General features: G+C 46.0%; 1 protein-coding gene, 1 long non-coding RNA gene and 1 other non-coding gene across 3 annotated transcripts; 2 read left to right on the forward strand and 1 right to left on the reverse strand.

The window, feature by feature from the left end:
• The first annotated feature begins 175 nt into the window (after positions 1–175).
• Positions 176–1,269, forward strand: LOC311413031. The gene is made up of 4 exons (XR_014677348.1): positions 176–437; positions 531–630; positions 829–929; positions 1,106–1,269. It is a non-coding gene; the product is annotated as an uncharacterized lncRNA (long non-coding RNA).
• A 70-nt stretch (positions 1,270–1,339) lies between these two features.
• LOC311353461 (small nucleolar RNA SNORA50) lies at positions 1,340–1,476 on the forward strand. Its single transcript, XR_014637051.1, has one exon. It is a non-coding gene; the product is annotated as a small nucleolar RNA SNORA50 (small nucleolar RNA).
• A 1,265-nt stretch (positions 1,477–2,741) lies between these two features.
• Positions 2,742–16,172, reverse strand: tex2 (testis expressed 2; the record flags this gene model as incomplete). Its single annotated transcript, XM_084488536.1, has 12 exons — positions 2,742–3,017; positions 4,528–4,648; positions 5,217–5,426; positions 6,014–6,133; positions 7,451–7,571; positions 8,415–8,514; positions 8,750–8,893; positions 9,153–9,496; positions 11,971–12,355; positions 13,244–13,444; positions 14,307–15,554; positions 15,597–16,172. The coding sequence occupies 12 exons, from the start codon at positions 16,170–16,172 to the stop codon at positions 2,871–2,873; spliced, it is 3,717 nt and encodes a 1,238-aa protein (XP_084344662.1). The 3' UTR covers positions 2,742–2,870.
• Positions 16,173–26,249: the final 10,077 nt, after the last annotated feature.

Genomic DNA, 26,249 nt, shown 5'->3' on the forward strand with positions numbered 1-26,249 from the left:
CTTCTTCCTGAAACGACTGATGTGAGGGTTGGACTTTGGGATTGAGCTCCATACCAGTGGAGGAGGGGAACCTGTAACATTTCTGTGGACCAATGAGATGCCTATAAAATAAACGGATGTACTAGAAAACACATCCGGGCGACATTTTCTTCCAGGTTTGGAGAGCATGCTGGTCTAGTGCTTGCGGTTGTGTGTGAGAGCGTTATTAGCAATTATGGACAGAGTATGTAGTGGGCTTTTCAATGGCCCTAGGTCGTTTTGGCTGTTGTATTTTTACAATTTGGAGCTAATAACCTGATCAACCCATGTTAATCTTGACCAGAATGGAGGTTTTAAGTAGACAAGCAGCACCCATGTGCGTCAGCGGGGCTAGAAGTCCACCACATGGGCGCCCACGAGGTGAACAAGCAGGCCGGTACAGCAAACCGAATGAGCAGGTAATATTGAGTTCACTTGCCTGATGTTGGTGAGGGATATTTTTTATTTTAACCTAGTATCGCATGTAACTTTAATTGTTTTTTCCCCCCTAGTTTGTTCAAGATGCGTCTTGAGTTCATCGGAGTTCTGCAGAGGGCCCACAGCCCCCACGCCACTAAGATCCAGGTGTATACACAACGAGTTATATATTGGGTAAGATAAAATATTTGCTTGTACTATGTTTCAGATTTGTTAATGAATGATGTTAACAATGCGTTAGACTTCTGAAAAAACATGAGGTCAATCTTTAAAACTGACATTTACACCATTTACACCCGAAATACTACTTCATTTATTTATTTTGTTAACACGCCATTTCCCCCCCCCCTTTTCGTCTTTTAATTTGACTAGTTTGTTGAAGATGCGGATTGATGTTGAGCTCATCCTAATTCTGCAGCGGTTCCAATCTCTCCACTCGGATCCAAGTGTAGACAACTGGAAAGTTTTATTGGGTAAGATTAAGTTTGCTTGTATTATGTATTGGATTTGTTAATGAATGATGTTACCAATGCGTTAGACTTCTGAAAAAACATGAGGTCAATCTTTCAAACTGACTCACCATTTACACCCGAAGTACTACTCTTTCAAATTGTTTCATATTTAAATATTTGATTTACTACCCCAACAGGACGGATCGCTATGGATGCGGCTCTAAAATATAGTAGCGCCGTAGCACGCACGAAGAATATACTTCAATGTGGCAGTCTACGCCCGGACAAGACGAAGCATATCATGACCGCAATGCATGTAGTTGACTTGAATGTGCAAACAGGAGAGTTGCGATGCACCTGAATAAATGGATTAAATTACCATCCGAATTTCGTCTGGTTATTTGTCTATACATTTTGTACTTGTGAGATTCAAGCACTATCTTTGAACCTGCATGACCATTCCATGGACTTACAGGCCAAGCTATAGTGCAAAAGTATACAATGACTTGTTATAACTGGGGTCTCTTGGCTCTTCCCCAAGCTTCTCTTTTAAATGCAAGTTACATTATCCACATGTCAAATACACCACCCAATTGTACCATATTTTGAGTTAAACCATTCATTTGGTAAATCCTGTGAATTACGTACAATCAGGATACACTGGTAGCTTTTAACCTCCATAGTAAGGAATATGCGCAAAGTTTACATTATCTAAGTTAAATGGACTTTCAAGCAAAAACGTTCTTTAATCGCGATCCAATCTAAAACATTCTGTGGAATCACTGAACAATGTAATAATTCACCACTGTGCCAATAAACCACATGACAGACTGAACACGATCACATTCGTAACAGGCGATGGCACAATGAGCCTCAATTTGGACAGGATGCAACCAATGTCTTCGTTCGATGGAATGTTTGGTCATTTATAAAGGCACTTGTGCCTATTACTGTAACCCAACATCCAGACAGAAGAAATGTGTAGTGAAGTATACTAAAAAGCAACATGTCTTGGCAAATTAAATCTGAAGCTCATTACTATTGGTTAAAACAAGGAGCAGCGGCATTAAACAGGCCTCCTGGGGATATTGGACAATATGGCTGAATCCATTGATATTACATATTTTTCTAAATGTCAACCATGATGTTCTTGTCTCTTGGTCCCTTAAAACTTTACTGTCACGTCAGATTGCTCTTGCATGGAATGGTCATGTTTTTTATCCTATGCCATACATCACATTAGGCTACAGTTCATTATACATTCATCGTTTGACCGGAATAGATGTAACTTCATAGCTATCGATTCGTTTGTACATACAGACTACAGTTGGTTTGAGAACTCACTAAAACAATGAATGATATCAACCAAATATTACCTGCTGAGATTTGTATAACTCCGATATTCCAGATGAGATTTACTTTGCAAGAGTGATCTTGCATGACATTTTCACATAGCCTACATTAGGGACCTCCTTGCATCCAAATGGTAGTTTTTGGGTTTGTTTCTTAGAACTGAAATCAAACTGGATTTGATCGGTAAATAGGCCATAATCACGCCAAGACTCTGGCTGTTTGGTTTCAACTGTACATCACAGGTATCATGGTTCTCATTTGGGTAGATTCATCCTTCAACTTCCCCACTCCCAACTCAATGTATTCCTCTAACAAGCCCAATCTAAATCGTATCATTCCAACTGACAAATAATGATGCAATTAAATTACGGGGGGGGGGGGGGTTTACAGCATTTATGATCGGCATACAGCCTCAGTAACAATGAGCTTGCCAACCCTTCATGGTAACTAGACAAGTCATTGAGCTGAGGAAGTGGAACACAGTCATAAAGCGTGGACGGTTGGTCCACCTGAAGGTCATGGCGGGTGGTGGAAAGGATGCGGCACAAGGTGTCCATGTCACTTGGTCAATAAATATCCATCGACGAATGTGTTAAAAAATATAAGTCTTCACTCCGAGACTTCAGACTCAGTGGGCTCGAGGTCAGTCAAGGCATCGTTTGTCTCTGTAACCGAGTTGGCGTTGGAACGTGGGTCCATGGCAGAGTGCATTATGGGTAGCCAGATGTCATCCATGTTTGGCATCACAAATATTTTCTGTTGGACAGTGGAAACAAAAAAAGGGAGAGGATTGAAGTGCTGAGCAAAACAAGTAACAAGACACAGGGATCAGAGCATAAGCCTTGTTGTGAATCTTTGAATCCCTCTGGGCTTGCCTTTGAAATAGGATTTTGCAACATTGACTGTTGAGAAATAACTTGATTTGTGTGCACTAAATTGCATCTCTGAATTATGCTTAATGCTACATAGACTTCTAAACTGCCTATTACAGCATTTATAGAAACTCATAGCTCTCCCATAGGCGACAACGCAAAGCATTGTAGCACCTTGGGTTCCACTGGAGGCAGTTCTCTGAGCAAAGATATAATATTGATGTTGCATCACAACGAAATGAATACAGTTCCACTGCATTACAGAGAGATTAACCCACCAGTCTCTGCCACAGGCCTGTTATCTGTGGGAAAAGTGTCATTACTGGGACTTATATAGAGCAGTATGGAGCCACGGGCACATTGCTAATTAATGCTGTATTGGGATAGCCTGGCAACCCAGACCCACATCAAGATGTTGGGTCTGGGAACACTCCATTGGCACGGCTCAATCCAAGGGGTGGGATAAACGGTTGTTTTTCAAATTCCCTCCTTAGCAATAGGATAGCGCTACAATCAATCATGTAGCAGGAGACTTCACACGGAACCGTCGCAACTCAGTCGTTATTATGTTAAGCTATACACGATGTGATTGGCCTGACCAGAGTTTGGTTTTTCCAGCTCGCGAGCGGCGAGTTGCTAGGCTACCCTGGCTGCTAATTATTTATTAATTATTACATGGCTCTTCTCAATGCTGTGGAATGCTCCGTTCACTTGCATGGGCCTTCCCGACTTCCGGTGGTGAATTATTTTTCAATAATGACCGTTGCTAAGCATATAATGACCGCTGTCAAGGAAATTTTTTCACGTATATATTTTTATATATATATTTTTTCGTATAACTCCGCAAGTAGTCCGGCAACTTATCAACCCCAGCAAATTCGGTTGCTAAGCGACACCAACGTCTTTGGCGGACTATTTCTCTGCTGATCAACACTACGATTGGTAATTGTAGAAAGACACAGCGTGTTAGGACGGTTAAGTTATTTTTTCTTTTGAGAACGTCACCGGTCATTATCTTAAATAAGCCCCTTCAGGGCGAAGACAGGTTCGCCCTGTCGGGGCTTATTTCCCGATAATGACGGCGTTTTATACATTATCCCTTACTTAATTTGCTAGGCATCTAGATTTCTAGGCTAGTATTGGGAGGCAAGCCATTCAATCATTCTAAATTTCTCTTTTTGTTAGCCAATTCCCATTTAATACCTATCCTTGTTTCACCGTGATAAGCAAGTTTAAGTGTTTGAACAAAATGATACGCTGTCTGAATGATTCATCATTATAATACCAATGGGAACAATTCCAGTAGACATATCCTACATACAGCTCATACAAACATACTGTACATCTAGTGGTACTACAGTATCTAGCTTTGAGGAAAACAATGTGCCGTTCACCTGGAACTCCTGGTCCAGTTTTTTCTCAATCCAGTCTGTCACATTGGCAAACGTGACCTCCCTCTCGCCCAGTTTCGGCCGCGCTTTCAGCTCCAGGTGTGGGGGATTTCGAAAACCATACCTGGCAACCCAAAGGGGAACATTTCTCAGAAGAATGTCTTATAAAGTTACCTCTTAAAATACAGTGTTTGTTTGATATGTTAAAGGACACCAGGAAGTTGCTTGGGTATTTGCTTGCGTGTCTGAGCTGTACTGGGTCACTTACAAATCTGAATCTGAGAATAATAATAAATAGACTAACCTTTGTTCATTTTGAAAGAAAATATCCTTGTTTATCTGGTAACTTTAGTTAGCCCTGTAATATAGTTCTTCACAGAGCTTAAGCAATTTGAGCAAGTAGTGTGGTCACAGGGCTACTGTGACCTGACTGTTTTAATTAATCAATATTTACTGCAACCCTTCGTGATTCGTATTCTTGTGTGATTCTTAGTGATTAATATGATCCCCTACCGTATAAGATGAAGAAAAGCAGGCCACTAAAACAGCTTTTGTGTCAAACATAATCCTCTACCCTTTCATGACTGTGTTCCACCACCAGGGGGAAGTATTGTGCCCTTTCGGTGCTAAAATCACCATGCGATGATGATAATAATAATAAAGGACACAGCGATAATTCGATCAACAACTACCATATCCTGTCTGTGGGGGGCGGGGGGATGTTGACTGCCAGCGTCCCACGACACTCCTGCACCTCCACAGTGAGCAGCAGGGGCGTGTTGGACATCTCCTCGATCTTCTTCTTGATGAACTCCGTCTCCGTGGCCTTCTGGAAGTACTTGGACTTGGCGATCTTGTCCACGAAGCGCATGATCTTGCTGGGCCGGTGGCCTCCCATGTACCTGAGCAAGTGAGGTCCAAGAGCGAAGGCAGAGGAGGAGGAGGAGAAGGAGGAGGGATGAGAGGCCGGGAGTGAATCAGAGTCATCATTTATTCATAACAGCATCTCTCAGCTTCAGCCATGGAGAGGACAATGTGTGAGTGTGTGTGTATAACATTAGCAGTGAGCTTTCAAAATGTGTGGGTTCAAATGAGGATGGGTAGCTGGATCAAAAATAGACAATATCTGGTGTAGGGATCAACCAATATGGATTTTTTAGGGCCAATACGATACAGATTTTCTTTCATCAGCCTTAGCCGATTACCGATACGCCGATACAGATTTTCTTGAGCCGATAATTGGAGCCTATACTGCTTTTGCTCCCTCAATTGACATCATAAAAATGATTCAATGATGATAACAAATGTAACAAGTCTCAATTTAAAAATGGAACATTTATTGCACGTAAATCATGCCAAAAATCATGTTAAAAATCATTCTAACAAACGTTCTATTAAGAATCAGATGACTATGAGGATGAAGATGATGATCAGTAGAAGTATCATGAGTATGAGTATGACGCTGATGATGATGGTGCAGTGGGCTCACCCCTCGCCTCCCGGCAAAATGGCAGCCTTATCAGCCAGGAGTTCGGCGGTGTCCTCCTCGTCAGAGGAGCCGGCGCTGGATGACTCTTCGTCGCTGTCCGCCAAACAGTATGTCCTAGGTCTGGCCACTAAAGGTCATGCAAAAAGCACAGTAGTGTTCACCATCAAAAGCTAGGCCTATAGATCTGTGAGGTAAACGTCAGTATCGCCCTAGTCCTTCACAACATTTGGGGATGAAGGGGAGGTTACTATTATGCTAAAGGTGCAAATATGTAACATTGACACAGAGCATTTAAAAGGGTACTGACTGCATTCAAAATGTACAGTTTTGGAGAGATCTTTCTCCACCCGCCCCCTCCTCCCCAGACTCAAAGCTCAGGCAGGTTGCCAGGTTGAGGACACTGAACGAACACGAGCACAAGACATGGCATGGCATCTGTCTTGAAATCCTACAGTCTCCATCTTTTAAATGCAATTCAAAGATTGACCCGTGTTTGAGTTCGGCCCTGGTCATGGAGCTTTGCGAAAGAGATCAAGGCTTTTTAGGTCAGGTAGAATCTAGTACAATCTAATTTGATTTGGTTGCTTGTTTCCATGGCTTCAATACGCTGTGTTTGTGTGCCAATTTGTTTCATATCTGGCACCCCTTGGTCCTTGGAAAAAAGGTTCTGACCCAGAACTGAAATTTCGAATGAAAACATACTGGCTGTAGGATTGTTGTATACTAGTATTTCAACTTAGCATGTTTCCTTAATCTCTGATGATATATCATGGTAATTCTATGATGATTTGTGACATATGGGTTCTTCTATCTTAACTATTTAGTCATTTATAAGCGACTTACATTGAATTTAAATAAATCATTAAGGAGCAGGTAGAGGTTAGGCATTTAGACTGTGGACATTAGGGATCGAACCCAGCACATAGAACCCTAACCAATAAAAGAACATCCTGTCCCCAAGTCAACGTTTGTTTACAGGTACAAGAAGGAAAATATGTGTCTCACACTCACCATTCAGAAAACCCGAGGCGGGAAGATCCAACCATATGACCATTCAACACACGGACAGGGGTGGGATGCCACGAGGTGCCGAAAAAACATGCAGGCAGGAGGTGGGGCGAGTCAGCAGAAAGAGGAGAGAAATGTACAGCTGGATTAGTCGTATTATATGGAAATCCATCCATTGCCCACTAGGCTCTCAGAGCTTTTTGTCACATCTATTAATTTAGTTTTCTCCTCCACTCCCTCAACCCTCTTTACTGCTGTCACTGAATGATCATCAGTAATCAAAAATATAAAATTGTGGAGGGAAAAAAAGGAGGGAAAGTCAAAACCCAAAGATATCGTATTCAGGTTTTCAGAAAGCAGAAATAATTTTAGATTGTTCAACCAAACGCAAAAAACAATAAACCAGTTTTACAAGGAACAAGAACTCACCCATCTTTCCCCGGCTCCCCCAGACCCTCACTCTCCTTCCCCAGCCGGGCCAGGTTCATCTTGGTCTCCAGAGTCATGAGGAAGGAGCCGGAGTAGGATATCTCCAAGTCAAACCACAGGCCTGCAGAACCAGGCAGAGAGACACAGAGACAGAATAAGAGAAAGAGACCGAAAAAAACAGAGAGGCAAAGAGAGAGCGGAGAGAGGGCCAAAGAACGAGAGAGGCAGGAAGCAAAGAAACTTTAAGGTGAGGTGGAGAGTCAATAACTATAAATACCTCAGGATGAATGGCTGTTGATAATGAACTAGGATATTTTATACCAACTCTTTTTGCTTCCTTTTCCTGCTAAAACTCTATAGGGGTCCACTGTTAATGGTGGTTCTATATCCCAATAGATCACCTGCTCAACAGCAGCCCCCAGCCCCCTACTAAGCACTGGAAAGGTCAGCTCAGACGGGGGTGATTGCTTGCTGTGTTGGCACATAGCCCTACTTCCGGTTCAAAGACAACCAGAAACCTCCCACTGTGAGCTGTAAATCCTCCATCTGGAAGGCTGCCTGATGAAAAGCGCTGCCTGGTTCTATTTAATCTAAAGCCTTATTGCAGACATGTCCAGGAGACAGTGATTGAAGGGATCTGTTGAATGAATAAACAAATCTATCTGCACGTGTGTCGTGTTGGTTGTGTTGTGTTATATTGGACCGAGGTGGACACAGCGAGACCAAAACAAAGTAAACATATTAAGGGCATAAGGAGAGGTAATGAGTTGTAACATCCAATTCAGCTGCACTGGAGGAGGTAATGGAGGACATGAGCCAAGAACCAAACCATGTAGGAGAACAAAGGAGGAGGAGAGATCACGTAGTTCCACTTTAAACCAACGAGACAAGCCGTGGCTCTGTGTACAAAGCTGTGCAGTGAATAACATGACTAGATGGCCAATGATGATGTCGCTATTTGAACCTTGGTGGTCCACCGAGGGCCTGGAGGCTTGCAGGATCTTTGGAATAGCGAAGCCCATGTCCAGCTCTGTCAGGGTCAGCTCGTTCATGAAGTACGGTAACTGGAACACATACACAACACAAACACTATAAATCTCAAGACGGGTTAGAATCAATGGGAGTTATGCTTAAGTTAAGTATCAAATAGAGATCTTTTCATGCAAGAATAAGCTTTTGCGTAAACAGATTTTGCCATTGTCCCCCCGTCATTGTCCATTGTTTGAATTTATAACAACTATTAAAGAATGTACACTTATGTTGCCTTCTGGGTAGAAATGCTAGCTCGGCGCTACCCACCCGGATCTTGCTGAGCTTCATCTGGATCTTCTTCGAGACCATGTTGGCCCAGTACTTCTCTCCCAGGAAGTCCCAGAACACTCTCCCCAGCAGAGCGTTCACCCACGCCTCAGGCTCCATGCGCTCCCCTAGACCCCGTGGAAACTGATGGAGAGGAGAAACATAAATGTTGAAGTTAGAAGAAGTAATATATGATAATCTATCGAGACTTATGGTTTCGGTCGTGCAGCTGTTGAACACCCTGGGTTTGCTTCATTCATTCATGCATCCATCCACTCATGTTTTGATCCAGCCATCCATCCATCCGATTCATACAGGATTCCAACCATTTCCCATCACCCCATCCCTCCCTCGCTCCATCATCCCATCCAGCCTTCTCTCCCTCCCTCCCTCCTTCACTCACCCTCTTGGTGGCCAGGGGGCTGCTCTCGGGACTGTGTCCCGCGGCTGCTGAGTCCTCCGTCTTGCCCTGGGGGTGGATGTACTTGGCCATGTAAACGTTATAATCCAGCAGGGACCTGGGCCTGGCCCCCCCCGCCGCCACACCGGACCCCCAGGAGGGCTCTCTGTTGTGGGGCAGAGCCTGGGGCACCTCATCCATGCTGCTGCGGGCGCTGCTGCTCCTGCTATCCGCCTCCCCCGGGCCTCCTCCTCCTACTCCTCCTCCCCCGGTGGTGGTGGCTCCCCCCGGCGCCGCGGTGGCCCCAGTGGGGAGGGTGCTGCTACTGTGCGCAGACGCCTGGAAGCCTGAAGCCATGGTGGGGGACGTGAGAGGTCGGACCAACAGGGTAGTGTTGGATAACAGGGACTAAAATTATAACTCAAATAAACGACTTGAAACCAAATAGCTCATACTAATAATAGCTATATTAGTGAAACTGTGTGGTGATGTTACATTAATGTAAGCCATTTCCACTCACGTCTGCTGTCTTGGCGCTAATATTGGTAGGAAAACAGATCTACTCGATGGCATTAAGTAGTTTAAGAGCTGATGTGCATTTCTATTAGTCTGGCTATTGCCTGACCAAGCTCAACCTCCCCAGACTTTGGTCTGGGGAGGTTACTGTCATTTTCTTCAGCACAAGAGGCGTGATCAATGGGCGTAGTTCAAATGACTCGTGTTAAATCAGCCAATAGCGTGCCAGGGGGAAAAGCCAGCTTGGTGATTGGCTCCCGTAAAAGCGTATCAGAAGCAGGAAGAAATGTACTGCTCCTCTCCAGACCGTGCTGCAGGGCGAATTCGCCAGCAGAACGGGCTAGGGGTACCCAGTCTACATCTCTATGCCATTGACAGCTTTATTCGCTCCTGAACTTAACTACAACAAGGAAAAAATACTAAAGTACCTTCACACACAGGTACCTACCTGTGTGTGTATGTGTGTGTGTGTGTTCATAATGCAGATGTATGTACCTGCATTATCAAATGCATCTGTAAACTGCATGTTCAACAGTTTCCGGAGGCAGTAAAGTTGTTTGCATCTAATTGGTATTCTGACATCCGGCATAGCGTGCGTCATACCACAGTGCCTCCACATAACCAAACCTTGGCTGGATGACACACAACCCTTCCCTGACTCATGCTAGAATAATCATGCTAGCCCACTCTTTCACATTATTTATTTGTGTACTATCGAGGCTACATTAAAAATGAAACATTAAAAATAAAAAATAAAAATCTGTTGCTCTGCTAATCCTAGATGCTAGGTGGCATGCACCCTTTAATACTACACTAAGCCCAGACTAAACGGTGCTAACATTTCTTTATGTTATCCACCATCGTGCTACAACACAAGTAGTGCTATGGTGCCGGTAATCCTCATGACCTGTTCACACATCTGCTGGCTGTGTTGAGAGGACTGTGGGTCCTCAGAAAGTCGCCTAGATATGACTGTGATCTGATGGCCCTGCAGGTACCAGGTACCGGGCGGCAACATGGACCCAACAATGTCACTGAGTATGGGTGTTGTGTGTTTAAGGTGTGAGGAGTAAGAATACAAGCAGGCAAAAGGTGAAGTGTGTCTGATCTGTGTGTTCGTGTATGTGTCTGTGTTTGTGTGTGTCGGTGTGTGAGTGTGTGTGTATGCATACATATGTGCATTCGTATGCATTGAGGGGTTGCAGGAAAGTGTGGTGGATAGGGCGGTCGAGAGCCAATACTGGGTTCACTCCCCAATGTCTGAATGCTTAAGCAAGATGCCCTACCCACACCTTAACGGCATGCTTCCGAGTATACTGTCGCAAATGTCTGCTAAATGAACAGGAATAGGAAATATAATGCATATGTATTGACATCTTTCTGATGGTGCTAACATCCACATCGCTTTAGACACAGCGACGATATATTCATGGCCATCAGCTCCTCCCTAATGGATGTGGATATGCAGTATTCACTGTGTGTTTACCTGCTGTATATTCAGCCTCTACCTCCTCCTCCTCACCTCCTCTACCTCCTCCTCCTCCTCCTCACCTCCTCATCAGCCAAGATCGCTGATGGCCATGGGGGCGGATTCACATCGCCCTCTGGCACTAGCTCTGCCCTTCACCGCTAGCCTTGCCCTCGCCTGGCGCTCATTACGCTGCTCAGGGACTGATGCCAAGCTTGGAGTAGACTGGATTAACTCTCTTTTTATAATTATCCATGTTGTCTGATTATACACAAGGGAAACTAAAAACAGGGTAGACAATGGTGTGTGTCTGTATACGCTTTTATCCAAAGCGATGACAGTGAATGCCAATACAGGTCCCCAAAGGCCTTTGCCATTAACAGTTTTGGCAGTGCAGTTTTGGCAAAACTATGCCACACTGATTTGCGTGGCATCAGATTGCTGAAATTGATATTCGACATAGTTCATTCCTAACCTCAAGGTCATCACCTAGGTCAAATGTTTGTTGTCAATGAGTTGTGATGATCGTTGTGTTATCGACTCAAGACAAGCTTGCCATCGGTTAAAGACACACCTTCAAGCGGTTACGTAGTAATGGAGACGCGAATCCCAGCGGCACTGGGCTTCCGCGCCGAGTCAAACCGAGTGGAGCCAGGCCAGTTGAATATAATGCAAAAAAAAGCCATTGAACCTGTCCCCATGGCTGGGAGTCAGACATCATAGCTATGACACGATCGGGTCTCTCTATTACGTCTGTGATGTATGGCATAATTGTCTGCATCAGGGCTTCAAGTGGATTGAGGACTAGTGCATGGATAACTTTATGTTGGGACCTACCACTCTTACAGGCACCAGACCCCGACCCGCCACCTCTCCCCTCCCACCGCAAGCCGGACGCCAGCAGGAACCTCCTGAACCACTCCTCCTTGTCCCGGCCCGTCCTCCCAAACAGGAAGAGGGTGAGACCTCCGCCGCCTGTGCTCGCGCCCCCAGCCGCACCCCCGCTCGCAACCACAGAAGGGGGCCGCCTGGGCTCCTCTCCCTCCGCCCGCTCCCCATTGTCCGCTCTGTCCTCCCCGACCTCGGGCCTCTCGTCCCCAGCCTCGGGCCGCTCTCCCTGGGCCTTGGACATGAAGTCCTCCTGCTTGGCCAGCTCAATGCAGACGGGGTACTTTTTGTTCCACACCCGCTTCCTGGCCAGGCTCTGGGGAACCAGGTGGATCTGCGGGGTAGAAGGAGACACATAAGGACACAGGTATGAAGCTAGCCACCCCCATTGTTGACATTATTACATTTTCATCATAACAGAAGGTCAACAAATCGTTTGTGTCATTCTTAATTCTGTCGAAAACATATATCTATCACATATAAACATGTGGTATTCAATAACACTTTCAAAGTCCAAAATATATAAATATATAATAGATCATATAAAAGTATAGTCTTTATTTGTATTTACTTTGAATGTTCCACGTCCACCCACTGTGGTACGACATTACATAAACCTGATGTAAGCTCATCTGTGGTTGCCTGATGAATCCAAAAGACAGCTGGCATTTATCAGCCCTGAGGTAGTCCGAACTCCTGGGCTCAGCAGACATGCTGACAAGCTGAGCCCCTGCAGGAGGTCACAGCTATCTGTGCACGGTCAGTGACCGGGGATGTTTATCTCATGTGCCTTTTTCATATGTTGTGTAAGAGTAACTTTGCTGCGGCCATGTTGAGATGAAAGCGAGATGGCAACGCTGCTTCCCTTTTCACTTTCCAGTGGGATCGCATTCAACTGGTTTACTCATAACACATACAGTGCCTACATACACAAGTGTGGCCAGCCAAACACACAACCAAACAACTCTAGACAGTATTATATGTCGACATCGGCCTAAGACAGACGTGCACTCGCCCACTCGCTCACTCAGCCTCACACACTCACATGCATCATCAACGTAACATCAATGTAACGGAGACCACCATACATCCACCATCCATTAAAGTACGTTTAATTGGGTTATTTCCAGGTGGATCGCCACCTCGCAAAAATCAACCTCAAACATCAACACACATACACACACACCCACCCACACTGACGTGATCGCGTGTGAGGGAGCACCTTGCTGTGAGACAGGTCGTAGATCTTCTGGCTGATGTAGGTGACGTCCGGCTTGGGCTCGTTGTGCATGGCCCGCCGGGCGATATTGTGGTTGGGCTTGGACAGACGCAGGACGGAGCCCTCCAGACGGACGTAGACTGAGTGGGTGTAGGTGGCGTGGTACGTCTCCGGGTCGTAGCTGTAGATCTCGTTCATCCAACCCTTGACCAACACACGCACGTGCAGGCACACACGCACACACACACACACACACACACACACACACACACACACACACACACACACACACACACACACACACAGAAAATTAGAGATCAATCGTTTCTTTATTTTTTACCTAGATACATTTATATATATATATATATATATATAAATGTATCCAATGAAACTGGGTCGTAAATATGGAAAAATATGGAATATATATAATATTCATTCCTGTGTAACATGTAACGGCCTACTTCGTAAATGTTTTACTCAATTGAACTGGTTTACTTTTTGAGATCTGGGATCTTCAGCCATACAGAGACAGACGGCAGAACATGTGGACCCTCCTCTAATCTGATGCCTGGTGTGAAACTGCATCATTTGCTGGAGAAACAATACCTCTATATGCTGTTGCCTGTTACTATGAACCTGTACAGCTTGCACGTGTCTGCATGTGTATGTGTGTGTATTTGTGTGTGTGTGCATGTGTGTGTGGTTGTGTGGTTGTGTGTGTGTGTGTGTGTGTCTGAGAAGCCAATTGAATTCAAACACCAAGGGAAATCTAGGAGATGGAGTTGCTGCAACATGAAGACGGGTAAAGGTAGAGCCAGAGAGTGGGCTGATTTTATCTGATAGACAAGAGGATTTATATTCCAGCCGATAGAATCAGGTGTTTTAACAGATAAACCGCATGTTGTATGGTCTTTTCTCCTCCACAACTCACCATGTCACTACTCACAACACTGAGGATCTAACGCCGTCCAGTCATACATGGACTTACATGCATCTTTCCTGTTACATGACCAATCATGTGGACCAAAGCCTAAATCTCCCCCCCCTCGCCAAAGACTGATCCTACCTTGAATATACCCGGTTCCTGGATGTCGAGCTGGGCCTCGTTCCAGTGATCCATCCTCTTCCTGCGTCTCCTCATTCCGGATGACTTTCTGCTGGAGGAGGACAGCCACAGCACCAGTCCGGCCAGCATCACCCCGGCAACCACCCCGTGCGCGACAGCACACGCGTACTGCGGCACGGGACACACCAAGTAGCAGTACACCAGCTGCGCCAGGAAGACTAGGGCAGTGAAAGGCACGGCCTCGACCTCGGCTTCCTCCTCCTCCTCCTCCTCCTCCTCCTCGTCCTCCGTGTCGGGTTCGCTGCACAGCCCCGTGCTGGTGGTACGCAGCTGGCGGGAGCCCGGCCGATCCCCGTCCGGCGAGTCCGTGTCGGTGCACGCCTCAAAGTCCCCGCCCTCCCCCAGGATACAGAAGTCCTCGTCCTCCTGCCGAGCCACCAGGGCCGACATGGAGCAGCGGCCCAGCGTCAGGGAGGGCGACCTGGGCAGCGGCAGCAGGGCCAGCGGGGCGCCCTGGGACGCCGGCGCCGGGGCCGGGGACAGCGAGGGGAAGGAGAAGAAGACCGAGTGGGGGCCCTCCCCGGTGGGGGTCTCGTCCTCCTCTCCCTCGGGGCAGTCCTCCTCCTTGATGCTGTAGTTGTTGTTGTTGCTCTCGCCGTGTCCGTTCACCGCCGCCGCCGCCGCCGCCCCGCTGAGCTCCGACGCACTCGACGACAGCGAGCGGGAGCGGTGGGCGCCGGCGCTGCCGGCGGCCAGGCCCCCGTACGCCGCCGGCTCGTCGCCCATGATCTTGCTGAAGAGGTGCAGGGGGTCCGACATCACCTCTGACAGCCGGCGCTTGGTGTCCTCGATGCGGGCCTCCACCTCCTGCACCTTGAAGAAGGAGCCCCGGCCTTCGGTGGGCGTGAGCGGCGAGGAGGGCGCCGTCTTGGAGGAGTCGGCGACGGCCTGGGTCGTGACGGCCGTACCGGTGTACAGCCGCGGCTGGGAGAACTGCTTGAAGAGCTGCATGTTGCGGCGCGATTGGGATGTCTGCGGGGGCGGGGGGTGATGATGGAGATGCCCCTCCTGATGCTCGGGCCTGGAGGCGTCCGTGGACAGGGACTTGACGAAGGACTTCATCAGGTGTCGGTGGCGGGCGTGGTGGGGGGGCGGCGTGGCGGAGGCAGGCGGTGCGGCGGCGGCGGCGGCGTCCCGCGGCTCCACGTCGCTGGACAGGGAGCGGACCAGGCTCAGGAAGGGCTTGGAGGAGGAGGAGGAGGAGGAGAGGGAGGTGCCTTTGGAGGGGGAGGAGGAGGTGGAGGAGGCGGTCGCCGCCTTCGAGGCGAGCGGTGGCGGCGAGCTGTCGGAGGGCCAGGAGGAACTGGTCGGGGGGTGGGAGGAGGAGGCGGAGGAGGAGCTGAAGTGGGAGGAGGCGGCGATAGGCATGGCGGCAGAGGAGGGGGACTGTTGGAGGGGATGGGTGGGGGCGGCAGGCCTTCCAGAAAGGGTGGCGGTGGTGGTGGACACAGGCAGCAGCAGGGACGCCCCAGCGGAGTGCTCCAGCAGCAGCTCCTCACTGGCCTCCAGGCCCCTGGTCACACCCTGCTCTTCCTCGTCCTCCTCCGAAACACCTCCTCCTCGTCCTGTCCTGTCCTCCAACTCTGGCGCCCCCACCGCCCCCAGGGAGCCGACCAGTGGCCCGTACAGCGCCTCCTCCTCGTCCTCCTCCTCTTTCCCCAGGGCTGAGAAGTGGATGGTGATGGTGTCCCGGGAGAGGGAGCGCTGCACCTGGAGCCTGGGGCCCGGGGTGTGGCGGGGGGTTGATGCCTGGGCATGTGTGCCCCCACCCCTGGAGCTGTTGGAGTTGCTGCCCAGGCTGGCCATCACCACACAGCACAGGCCTCAACGCCTGAAGAGGGAAGGAGGGGAGAAGAGGGGGGGAGCAGGGGCAGGAGGTAGGGAGAGGGAGGAAGAGAGAGAGAGTGAGGGGGAGGGAGAGGAGGAGAGATGGGAGAGGAGGGAGAGATGAGAAGGAGTGATAGATGGGAGGGAGCAGGAAGGTGGAGAGTGGGATGGTTGGGTGGAAACAGGGAGGCAGAGAGGGTCAGAGTATAACCTTGATTCAGAACTCTTAAGCTTCAGCTAAAGACCAGCTAAAAGCCATCAGCAATAACGTATTACAGATTAGGCTGTGTGTGTGTGTGGATGGGAATGACATTGAGACAGTGGCAGTGGTGGTGAGGGGTGACATAAATTGCCAAATCAAGTAAAGCCGAAAGCACTGCCTTAGAGAATGAACAGAATGTGACAGTGTGACACACAACCAAAGAGACACAAAACAAAAATAGACCAGCCTCCCAGAGGTTTTATATTCATAAAGTGGTCTGGAGGACTATTTATAGTTTACCCCCTCCTCCTCCACCACCCATCCCTCCTTCTGTCATTAGCAACTCTGGCTGACGCCCCCACTCCTGCACTCCAGCCCGGTCCTCCCCCCAGCCATGGGACGTGATTCCTGGATTTGTTCTGAACCCAGAGCCTTGAGGAAGGGGGAAGGGGTCATCATTTAGGTTGCATTTAACACCCCATCCCATAGGGAGCAAAAGGAAAGGGAGATGGAGGCGTGGAGGTGGAGCCGCCCTAGCGAGGGTTGCCAAGGGCAACCGCATCCGTATCAGTACAAGGCAGCAATGAGACACATTGAAAACAAGATGTAAATCGGTTCTGATCTACAGATGGCAGGCTAGTGCTGGTTCCATCAACATGCGTCATCATCCCCCACACGATTGACGTTACAGGCCAGCCCACATGAGCCAATATGGGCGAGCGGTAGTGACACATCGGCTAGCTGCTTAACGAGCCACTATGTCCTGCTGGGGGCTGTGTTATGGAATGTCAGCTGCACGGGTCTATCGCACCTGTTTATTTTCCGAAACACACTTCATCATCACTGTGATCGACATGCAGATAGACCCACACATACACAAGCAAGACACACCCACACAAGCTGCCAAACTGTTTCATTGGTTTCAGGTGGTTGATAATGAAGGCTCAGTGATGGAGGAGGAGAAGGAGAGGGAGGGGCACCAAACTGAAGATATAATTGTGGAGTGCATGTATCTGTGGGTGTGTTGGCCTGTGTGTGTGTGTGTGTGTGTGTGTGTGTGTGTGTGTGTGTGCGTGTGTGTGTGTGCGTGTGCGTGTGCGTGTGCGTGTGCGTGTGTGTGTGTGTGTGTCACAGACTAGTAGAGTGTGACATAGATAGAGATAATGATAGATGGGAGACGAAAATGAAAGAGATAGAAAATGAATGAATAGAGAGCCACTAGAGGGTGTGTAGGAGGTCGTGGAGGACCCTCTACATCCAACCACCACTTGATAAACGCTCTAGTGGAAACTGCCAGAAAAGAAAAAAGCCTAGGATTAGCCAACAGTTGGGAAAGAGGGACAGGAGATGAAGGAGGGAAGGAAAAAAAGAAAAATAGCAAACGAACAAACAAGGATGGAGAGTGATAGATTCAGATAGAATTAAAACTGATTGTGTGGGGTAGCAATGGCTGAACCATGTGTAAATGGTTTAATCTGATTAGTAATTAGTAATTTTTAAATATTTTTACATTTGTGTACAGTGTAAGTTTGTGAGTGGTATCTCTCCATTCAATGGTTGACAATATACAGACCAGTGAGTTAATTGGTTGTAAAGTAGAGAAATCTTATAAGGAGAGGAGGAGGAAAGGAGGCGCCGTGAGGAGGGGGAGGAGTTTGGAGGAGAGGAGAGGAGCTTGGAGGAAACAACCTTTTGTTTCCTCCAAGCTGAGGAGAGGGGAGGAAAACAGGAAAGGAGTCAAGTGAGGGTCAAGGAGAGGAGTAGGGTGAATGACAGAGGGCAGGTGAGGACAGGACACCAGAGGAGGTGGGTGAGATGAGAGGGAGGGGGAGAAGGGCAGACAAGGGAGGAGGGGAGGGGGAGAGGGCATGGAGGAAAAATGGCCAGCAGAAAAGACTCTCATCTAATTAATCCCAGGCTGCAGAGCCACTCCAATCATCTGAAGCAGATCCCTGGCCAGAGAGGCCAGCGGCGGCCATGCTGCTCACTTTGGCCAGGGGAGAAATAAAGAAGCATGTAGATGGGAGGTGAGAAGGAGGGAAAAAAAACTAATAAAGCTGAACGAACGACAAAGTAGAGGCAGAACCAGAGAAATATGGTCAGATAAAAACAGACAGAGTAGTTAAAGAAAACCAACTCGAAAAGGTTTTCACTTGTATAAGAACAACAGAAGAAGAACACCAACTCTGTGTTTTGTTCTGGAGCTGGTCAACCTTACTGGTGAGCTAAAAGGTGAATTAAAATTCACAGATATTAAATTGCAGAATGGTCTTACACCACTTCATCCAGCGCCTCATGTACCTGCTCTTGGACCACCGCATCCAGCGCCTCATGTACCTGTTCTTGCAAGGATCAGGATCATACATATCTATTAGAATTAAATAGAAAGATCTAAAGATCAACTACATGCACAAACATAAAAAAAACGAGAATTCTTTGGGATTGCATGGGATTTTATTTTTGAAATAGACAAATGTACAACAATATATATATTTTTTGTACATTCAACATTTATTATCTACACAAAATGTATTGTAAATATGGTTGAGTAAATATAGTATTATGGCTTATTATTAAAAAAATAGTGTTGCTTTGTGCATTACATCTATGCGTTCAATTGTAATGTTTTCAAGTGTTGTTTTGCGTTAATTTGTGTTTGCTATAAACACACTGGGAGATAAGCAGCGTTGCTGACTTTTTATTTCCCTCTGTTTGCCTATGGCCATGGCCTTGTGTATAAAGGGGCTGTTGGCACTCTTCGCTCAGACACTGCGTGTGTATTTGTTATATTTCTAACTGTTTGCATAGAGATGGCCTGGGAAAGGTCTTGATGAGAATATAGTGGTATACCTAAAGTCAAAGGTTGGAACCCCAAATACAAGTGTTAAAATATATTATTTCTTCATCTTCCTCATATCAGGCTCTTTTATTAAAGAAATCTGTGATCTTGTCTTTTCTCTTGTCCATTATATGTTGGAGACAAGAATATTCAAGTTTTTTAGACAATCTTTTGCTGGTTTATCAGTTTATATATATTATAATTGTTGTGTGTGGTGTCGTATACTCAATTGTCATTTTATTCATTTTGTATTTGTTTGACAATGATTGTTATTTTACAACATTTGATTGGCTAGTACTCGTTACCTGTATGTTTCCTTGTGATTAATGTTCCTGTTCAAGGCTGGGAGGGTAAACCTTCTCGGACCCTTGTAGTGTAAAGGCCTGTCGTGTTTGACAAAGTGTTGATGTACCAATAAGACAGCCATTAAGGTTGCTGTCTCGAGTCTGGGAGGGTTAACCTTCTCGGACACTTGTAGTGTAAATGCCTGGTGCGCTTGGATAACAAGACGACAATGGGTACAATGGATGAGAAAATACCATGGTTTGCATGTTTAAACAGAGCACCACGGGACTCGTTAACAGGAAATTTAGGAAGCAGGTGTAGGCTCATTTCCTGCATCCCTGTCTTGGGAGGATTAATCAAACATCCTAGTATGGGGAAGAATGATGTCGGTGTTAGAGCTGATGCTTGTCCCAATTTCCTATCCAATACTATCATTTATAATAGTAGTATTTTGTGTGCCACTACTTTTGTACTTTTACTTAAGTATGATTTTCAATGCAGGACTTTGACTCACAAGGACGCGTCGATCATAGCACAGTAGGGTGGGAGTTGCAGCAAATACAGTAGGAAAGAAAAGAACAAAGCGCTACCTTCTTCTTTGTCTGCCACAACTATTGTGGATCTAATGTAACGATAGTCTAGCAGAACTTACTGGTGGGATGACTGAATTGCAGCCATAAATGCATGGACAATTTATTTTACTGTATTAACACTATTTTTATTGAGCTATTTCTCTTCGAAGGCTTAGGTGGGGTGAAAAAAGCCTTAGGTTGCCTTTTCAATGCAGCCATGCCTTTTTGATGCTCCCCCTCGTTAATGGCCAGTCACTCCACTTTAATTGGCAATCAAATTATATTTGTTGTTGTTGCTAAATGTCTAAAATAGAGTATAAATATAATATGTTTACAGAGCAGATTTTAAAAAATCTACATAAGAAAATATGCTTAATGGGGAAGTAAAAGAGATGAGTCTACATGGTTTTTGAAACCTTATGAGTGTTAAGTTCTTCCATCTCCTTTCTTGGCTGCTGATTGGACCACTCGATAACACCAAATTACAACTCTTGAAATGAAAGATAAAATCAGGCAGACTAATTCCATTACCAGAGTACTGCTGCTGCACCATAAAAACACTTTCACAGCTTTCACAAAAAGATCCCCGTCCTTGGATACGTTTTGCTGGTCATTTTCAGTCCCTCCTTCCCTTCCTTCCTTCTCTTGACAGATAAGAGTCGTTACAGCCCTTCACTTTGTTTGATTGATGGGCCATATGATTGGACTGTCTAGTCTAGGACTTGTGAATGTGCTCATGTGTGCAGGTCTATTTCTATTAAAAGACACTCGAATGCTCGAACAGGGAATTAGCTGTTGAGGTAGATCTGAAGCATGTGCAGCTATCACACTTAAAATGTAGGTGCCCCTTTGGCCAAACAAAACAATAACACAAAACAGTTGAATTGTTACTAATGCAGATGCTGTTATTTATATACAGAGAATTTTAAATGCATCAGAGCAAACTAACTGCTGATATCAATTGAACAGCAAATTCTTGATAATTTACGATTCTGAAAAAATCCACTCATGCTTTGATTGAGCCACTGCCCCTCACGTCTCTGCACGACCCTGGGTTTTATAATGATCATTAGGCCTAAGTCAATATGAGCCGATAACATGCATTATAAGCATGCAATACATAAATAGGCAGTAAGCTTCATTACTAGCTTCATTCATTCATTGTGGACACAGTGAACTGAAAATGAACTGACACCCATGAGGACAGTGGACACATAGCTTAATCAATGAAGATAGAACTGTTTGCAACTAATAGGCTCTCTGAAATCCAACCTGCTGAACCACGACGAGGCAGAGCGAGAGAGAGAGAGAGAGAGAGAGAGAGACAGAGAGAGAGAGAGAGAAAGAAAAATATATATTGTGTTGCCATGGTGGCTATCTGGAAAAAGGTCAATGAGAAGCGACCTTGGGTCTGTAGCTCTGTGTTTATCACCTCAGTATCCAGGCAGAGGCTCATCCACATTTGGGATTCAGAGAGAAAATCCCCAAGGAACCAAGGAGGGAAAAATCAGTCTCCAGAATATAAACGGAACTGCCTTAAACCATTTAGCTGTTAGCTCATTAGTAGCATTCATTAGCAATGTCCATGTCACCACCAAATCCAGGAATAGTGATTTAAATAGGGTGGTACACATCAGTTACATAACACAGGGAGGACAAAAAAGGAGGGAAGGATGGAGGGAGAGACAGCAGAGAGAGAAGAGGCGGGAAGGATGGAGGGACGAAGACACAGCAGACAGAAGAGGAGGAGGGAAGGATGGAGGGAGAGACGGAGAGGACAGGATGAGGAAAGGACGGAGGGAGAGAGAGTTTCGATCACAACACACTAGACCTTTCGATTGGGCTCTTGGCATTCATTGTCATTACTGGAAAGGACTTTTCACATTTTACAACTCCCTGCCTCCCCTTCCCTGACACTTGGGGCCTGCAGACCACCTCAATATATAGCATAAAGCATGAAATTAGAATGGCCAGGGTTAGGGGTTTGATTCCCATGCTATGCACTCTCTGTATTATTCGATATGACGGTATTGAGTCATTGAATGAAAACCAGCCCCAAATGGCATAAATGGTATGTATGTATTTTATATCTTTGTGTGCTAGTAGCGTGGCAGTATATGTGCAGTGTAACTCGTTTATCCCTGTCCACTGGGGAGACAGACAGGGCCCTGGTTTGTTCACCTGCTCTCTCACTCATTATGTGATTCTGTGTGTCTTTGTTTGTCTGCCTCTTTGTCTATTTGTCTGTTTGTCTGTCTATTTGTTGTATCTTGATCGCTCTCTGACTCACCCTATTGTTCTTCTCATATCAACCTCCCCATACTACCCTCCTCTCCTCTTCTATTCCTGCCTTCTCCCTCCTACTTTCCTCTTCTCTCTCTATTCTCTCTCCCCCCATCCTTCCATCATCCTCTCTATTGTCTCTCCCTCTACCCCACCCTCGTCCTCTCTCTATTGTCTCTCCCTCCATCCTTCCCTCGTGCTCTCTATAAAAGAACATTAAAAGGTAACACATTGATACCGATCGTAGGGTACTGCAGTCTAAATTCTATCTGAGAGGTTTCTGCCCGCCCCATCCTCCCCAGACTCGAAGCATACACGAGTTGCCAGGTTGGTTAGAAAACTGAATGAAGCAGCTCATGTGGTATCTGGCTTGAAATACATCTGGGCTCTAAGCTGTATCCATGTTTCAAGTGCAACTCGGCTTTGATCATGGATCCTTTCGAAAGAGAACAAGGATTTTTTAGACCGGGAAGAATCTAGTACAATCTCAGTTGATCCAGTTTGTTTGCTTGCTTCCATGGCTACAGCACACTGTGTTGGTGTGCCAATTTTTTAAATATCTGGCAACCCACTTGGAGAATAGTGAATCCTCAACCAACAAGGCCATAAAAAAAGAAGAATACTGTCTGTAGCATTGTTGAAACCAGACTTTCGACTGAACATGTTGGTTTGATCACGAATAACATATCACTGTCATTTTATGATTTAGTAAAGCATATAGCTATAGGTTACATATAGCTCTTTAAAAAAAATGAACAAAATCACTTTTCTGTTTCATTGTAGGTGAGAGCATAACAGAATGATATTACCTGGCCCTGTCCTTCCACTCATCCTTTGAGGCAGATGATGAAGAGGACCTGTGATTAGGGGAACGGCTGGTAGAGAGTGGCCGTGTGGGCTTGTTGAAGATAGAAGGTACAACTTTGTGGGCAAAAACGCCCCCCTGCTTTAAACCTCATCCAGGACATAATGAGCTGCTCTGGGCAGCCGGCCAAACAGCGGAGATAGGTGGGACACAGAGGACAGGAGGACAGGAGGAGAGGATGTGTGTGTGTGTGTGTGTGTGTGTGTGTGTGTGTGTGTGTGTGTGTGTGTGAGAGAGAGGGAGAGAGAGAGCAGGACCGTTAGAGAGACTGTGTCAGTGAGTGAGTGAGTGAGTAAGAGAGATAGAGAGAGAGACACAGACAGGACGAGAGGACGAGCGAGAAAGCTAGATAGCGCAATGGAACAAGAGAGAGGGGGAGGAGGGGGCGTGACAGGTAAGTACTCAATTAGGTGGACATGTGCATTCTGACATTTTCAGAGGAAATTTACATTTTTCAATACACACACACACACACACACACACACACACACATTAACACACACACACACATACAGTCTGAACATATAGGCCTGCAATGTGATAGCATCTAGGTAGCTGCATTTGCATACAGCATGTGTTGAACCGGGAGGTCTGCAGACAGGACTGGAGAGAATCACAACATTCCGAACTAGATTACAAACAACATCTAGTAGGCTGATAAAATGCACACACTCCTGAGCCAGACCGGATCAAACCAGTTTTCTCTGTCTTTCTCTCTCCCCCTCTCTCCGTCCCTCTCCATCACTCTCTTTCTCTCTCTCTCTCCCCTTTCTTGGTCTCTGTCTCTCTCTCCATCCATCTCTGTCTCTGTCTGTTGCTCTCCCTTGATCCCACTCTCTGTCTCCCTCCCTCTCTGTCTCTACCTCTCTGTCTTTGGGCGTCGAACATCAAACCTCACCATCCACATCAAGTACTAGTTGCCATGACAACGGTGAAGCTTTTCATCTGGTGCTGCACTTGGTTCCTTTGTCCTCTTGTTCGGCTGCTCCACATCACCCTGCAACCTCGCTCTCCACGAGTGCGTTAGCACAAGCTCTCCAGTAAAGAAGTTTCAATGTGTGTGTGTCTGTCTGTCTGTTTGTGTGCCGTGTGTGGGTTGTGTTTTTATGTGTGGGCTGTGTGTGTTTGTGTGAGTGTGGGCTGTGTGTGTGTGTGAGTGTGCACTGGGGCTGTGTGTGTGTGTGTGTGTGTGTGTGTGTGTGTGTGTGTGTGTGAGTGTGTGGGTGAGTGTGTGTGCATTTTGATAAGTGGGTGGGTCCCTAATTTTGAGTGTGAGGAACAGTCCAAACATTATTGTGTGTTTTGATTATTATTTAGACATATACTTGACATAGAATGAATATGAATGCGAGCTAGTGAGCAGAAATTGAGATGATAAACAAAGACAAAGAGTTTATTGAAAAGACCAGCGAATATTTGTGTGTGAATTCAATACTGGGTTGTTGTTTCTGCAATAATGACAAATTATTCAAGGGGGAGATAGCTTTTCTTTTATTGGGCTTGAACAGCACAATACGCTGGTAATTTCATAATGTAATTGTCATAAATCTGCTGTGTTGAGCAGGGACGGGCTTAGTCTGTGTACTGTGTGTAAATCTCTGACGTGGCAACAGCCAGTGTTGAGTTTAATCGGTTATTATGGATGGGCTTTTTCCACTGCTTCACTTTGGAAATAATTTATTTTCTTTTTTTTCCCGGCATGATTTACAGACAGTTCAATAAATGTTCCTTTTTTAAATTGAGACTTGTAACATTTGTTCATCATCATTGTGTCATTTTTATAATGTAAATTGAGGGAGCAAAAGCCGTATTGGCTCCAAATATCGTCTCAAGAAAATTGGTATCGGTATCGGTCATCGGCTAAGGCTGGTGAAAAGAAATTGATATCGGTCAATCCCTACTTGTGTTTACAATTTACTTTTCCTACCTTTACTCTAAAACCACGCTAAGAAATTAAAGGAATCCAGTATGCCCAAATTGGCTTCTAAATATCGTCTCTAATTTGGATTTGATAGCAGTGCAGGGACGCAGTCATAGGGCGACCAAAAGTTAGCACATATTACAGTAATTACAGTTACATTACAATAGGGATGACATGGGGATATGGAGACTGCATGCAGAAATGTGCTTAGCCTTTCCTCCATGTCTGTGTTCAGATATACACAGTCACACACAAAACCACAGATATATGCAGAGTCACCACCTGACACATACAAGGACATATATATGCAGAGACACAAACACTAGCACACACTCAATACACAATATCCCACAGTCACACACACACACACACACACAAAAATAGTAGTCACCCAGAGCCAGGCAACTCTCTCTCCCTGGCTTCCATTGTGCAGTTTAATTGAATAGCTGCTATTCTATGTGTGAAGTGGTGCGGCCCAGCACAAGCTAGCAGCTAGCAGTGTACATAAGCCCTCTTGCAACGCAGTCACAGACTGCAAGGTAATCCCACTGTAATGGATGATATCAGGCTTTTAACAGCTGAATAGCATTCACTCAAAGAAGGGGCTGGGTATGACAGGAAGCGGTGATTAGGAGCCAAGAGCAAATAAGGAAAGATATGTACGTGCGTGTCACATACACAGACAGACAGACAGACAGACAGACAGACACCGACACAGACACACACATATATATAATATAAACAAACAGAGACACACATGAATAGAACTCAGACATTAATTGGAGAGCCAGTGGTGGTTGAACGCCACAATAGGTAGAAGAAGGTCAGCAATCACCTCAGCTGACAGCAGCTGGTGAGTTGTTTTGGCTTGTTTTGTCTTGGGATTTAACTTTAAATCATTTTTCATACCATTCCTTAACATACAATTGAGATCAAAATTCCAGAAATTGTATTTGAAACATCCTTTGGTATCAAATATGCGCTGGTTCACCTCAACACTTTACTTTTCTTGTCAGATCCACTTTATCTTTCTTTTTGAAAGACCCTGTTATGTTGCTGCATACAGTCAGAACAGGAAGTCATTGTTAC

This window comes from Micromesistius poutassou, assembly GCF_964030765.1.
Source record: "Micromesistius poutassou genome assembly, chromosome: 1".
NCBI lineage: Eukaryota > Metazoa > Chordata > Actinopteri > Gadiformes > Gadidae > Micromesistius > Micromesistius poutassou.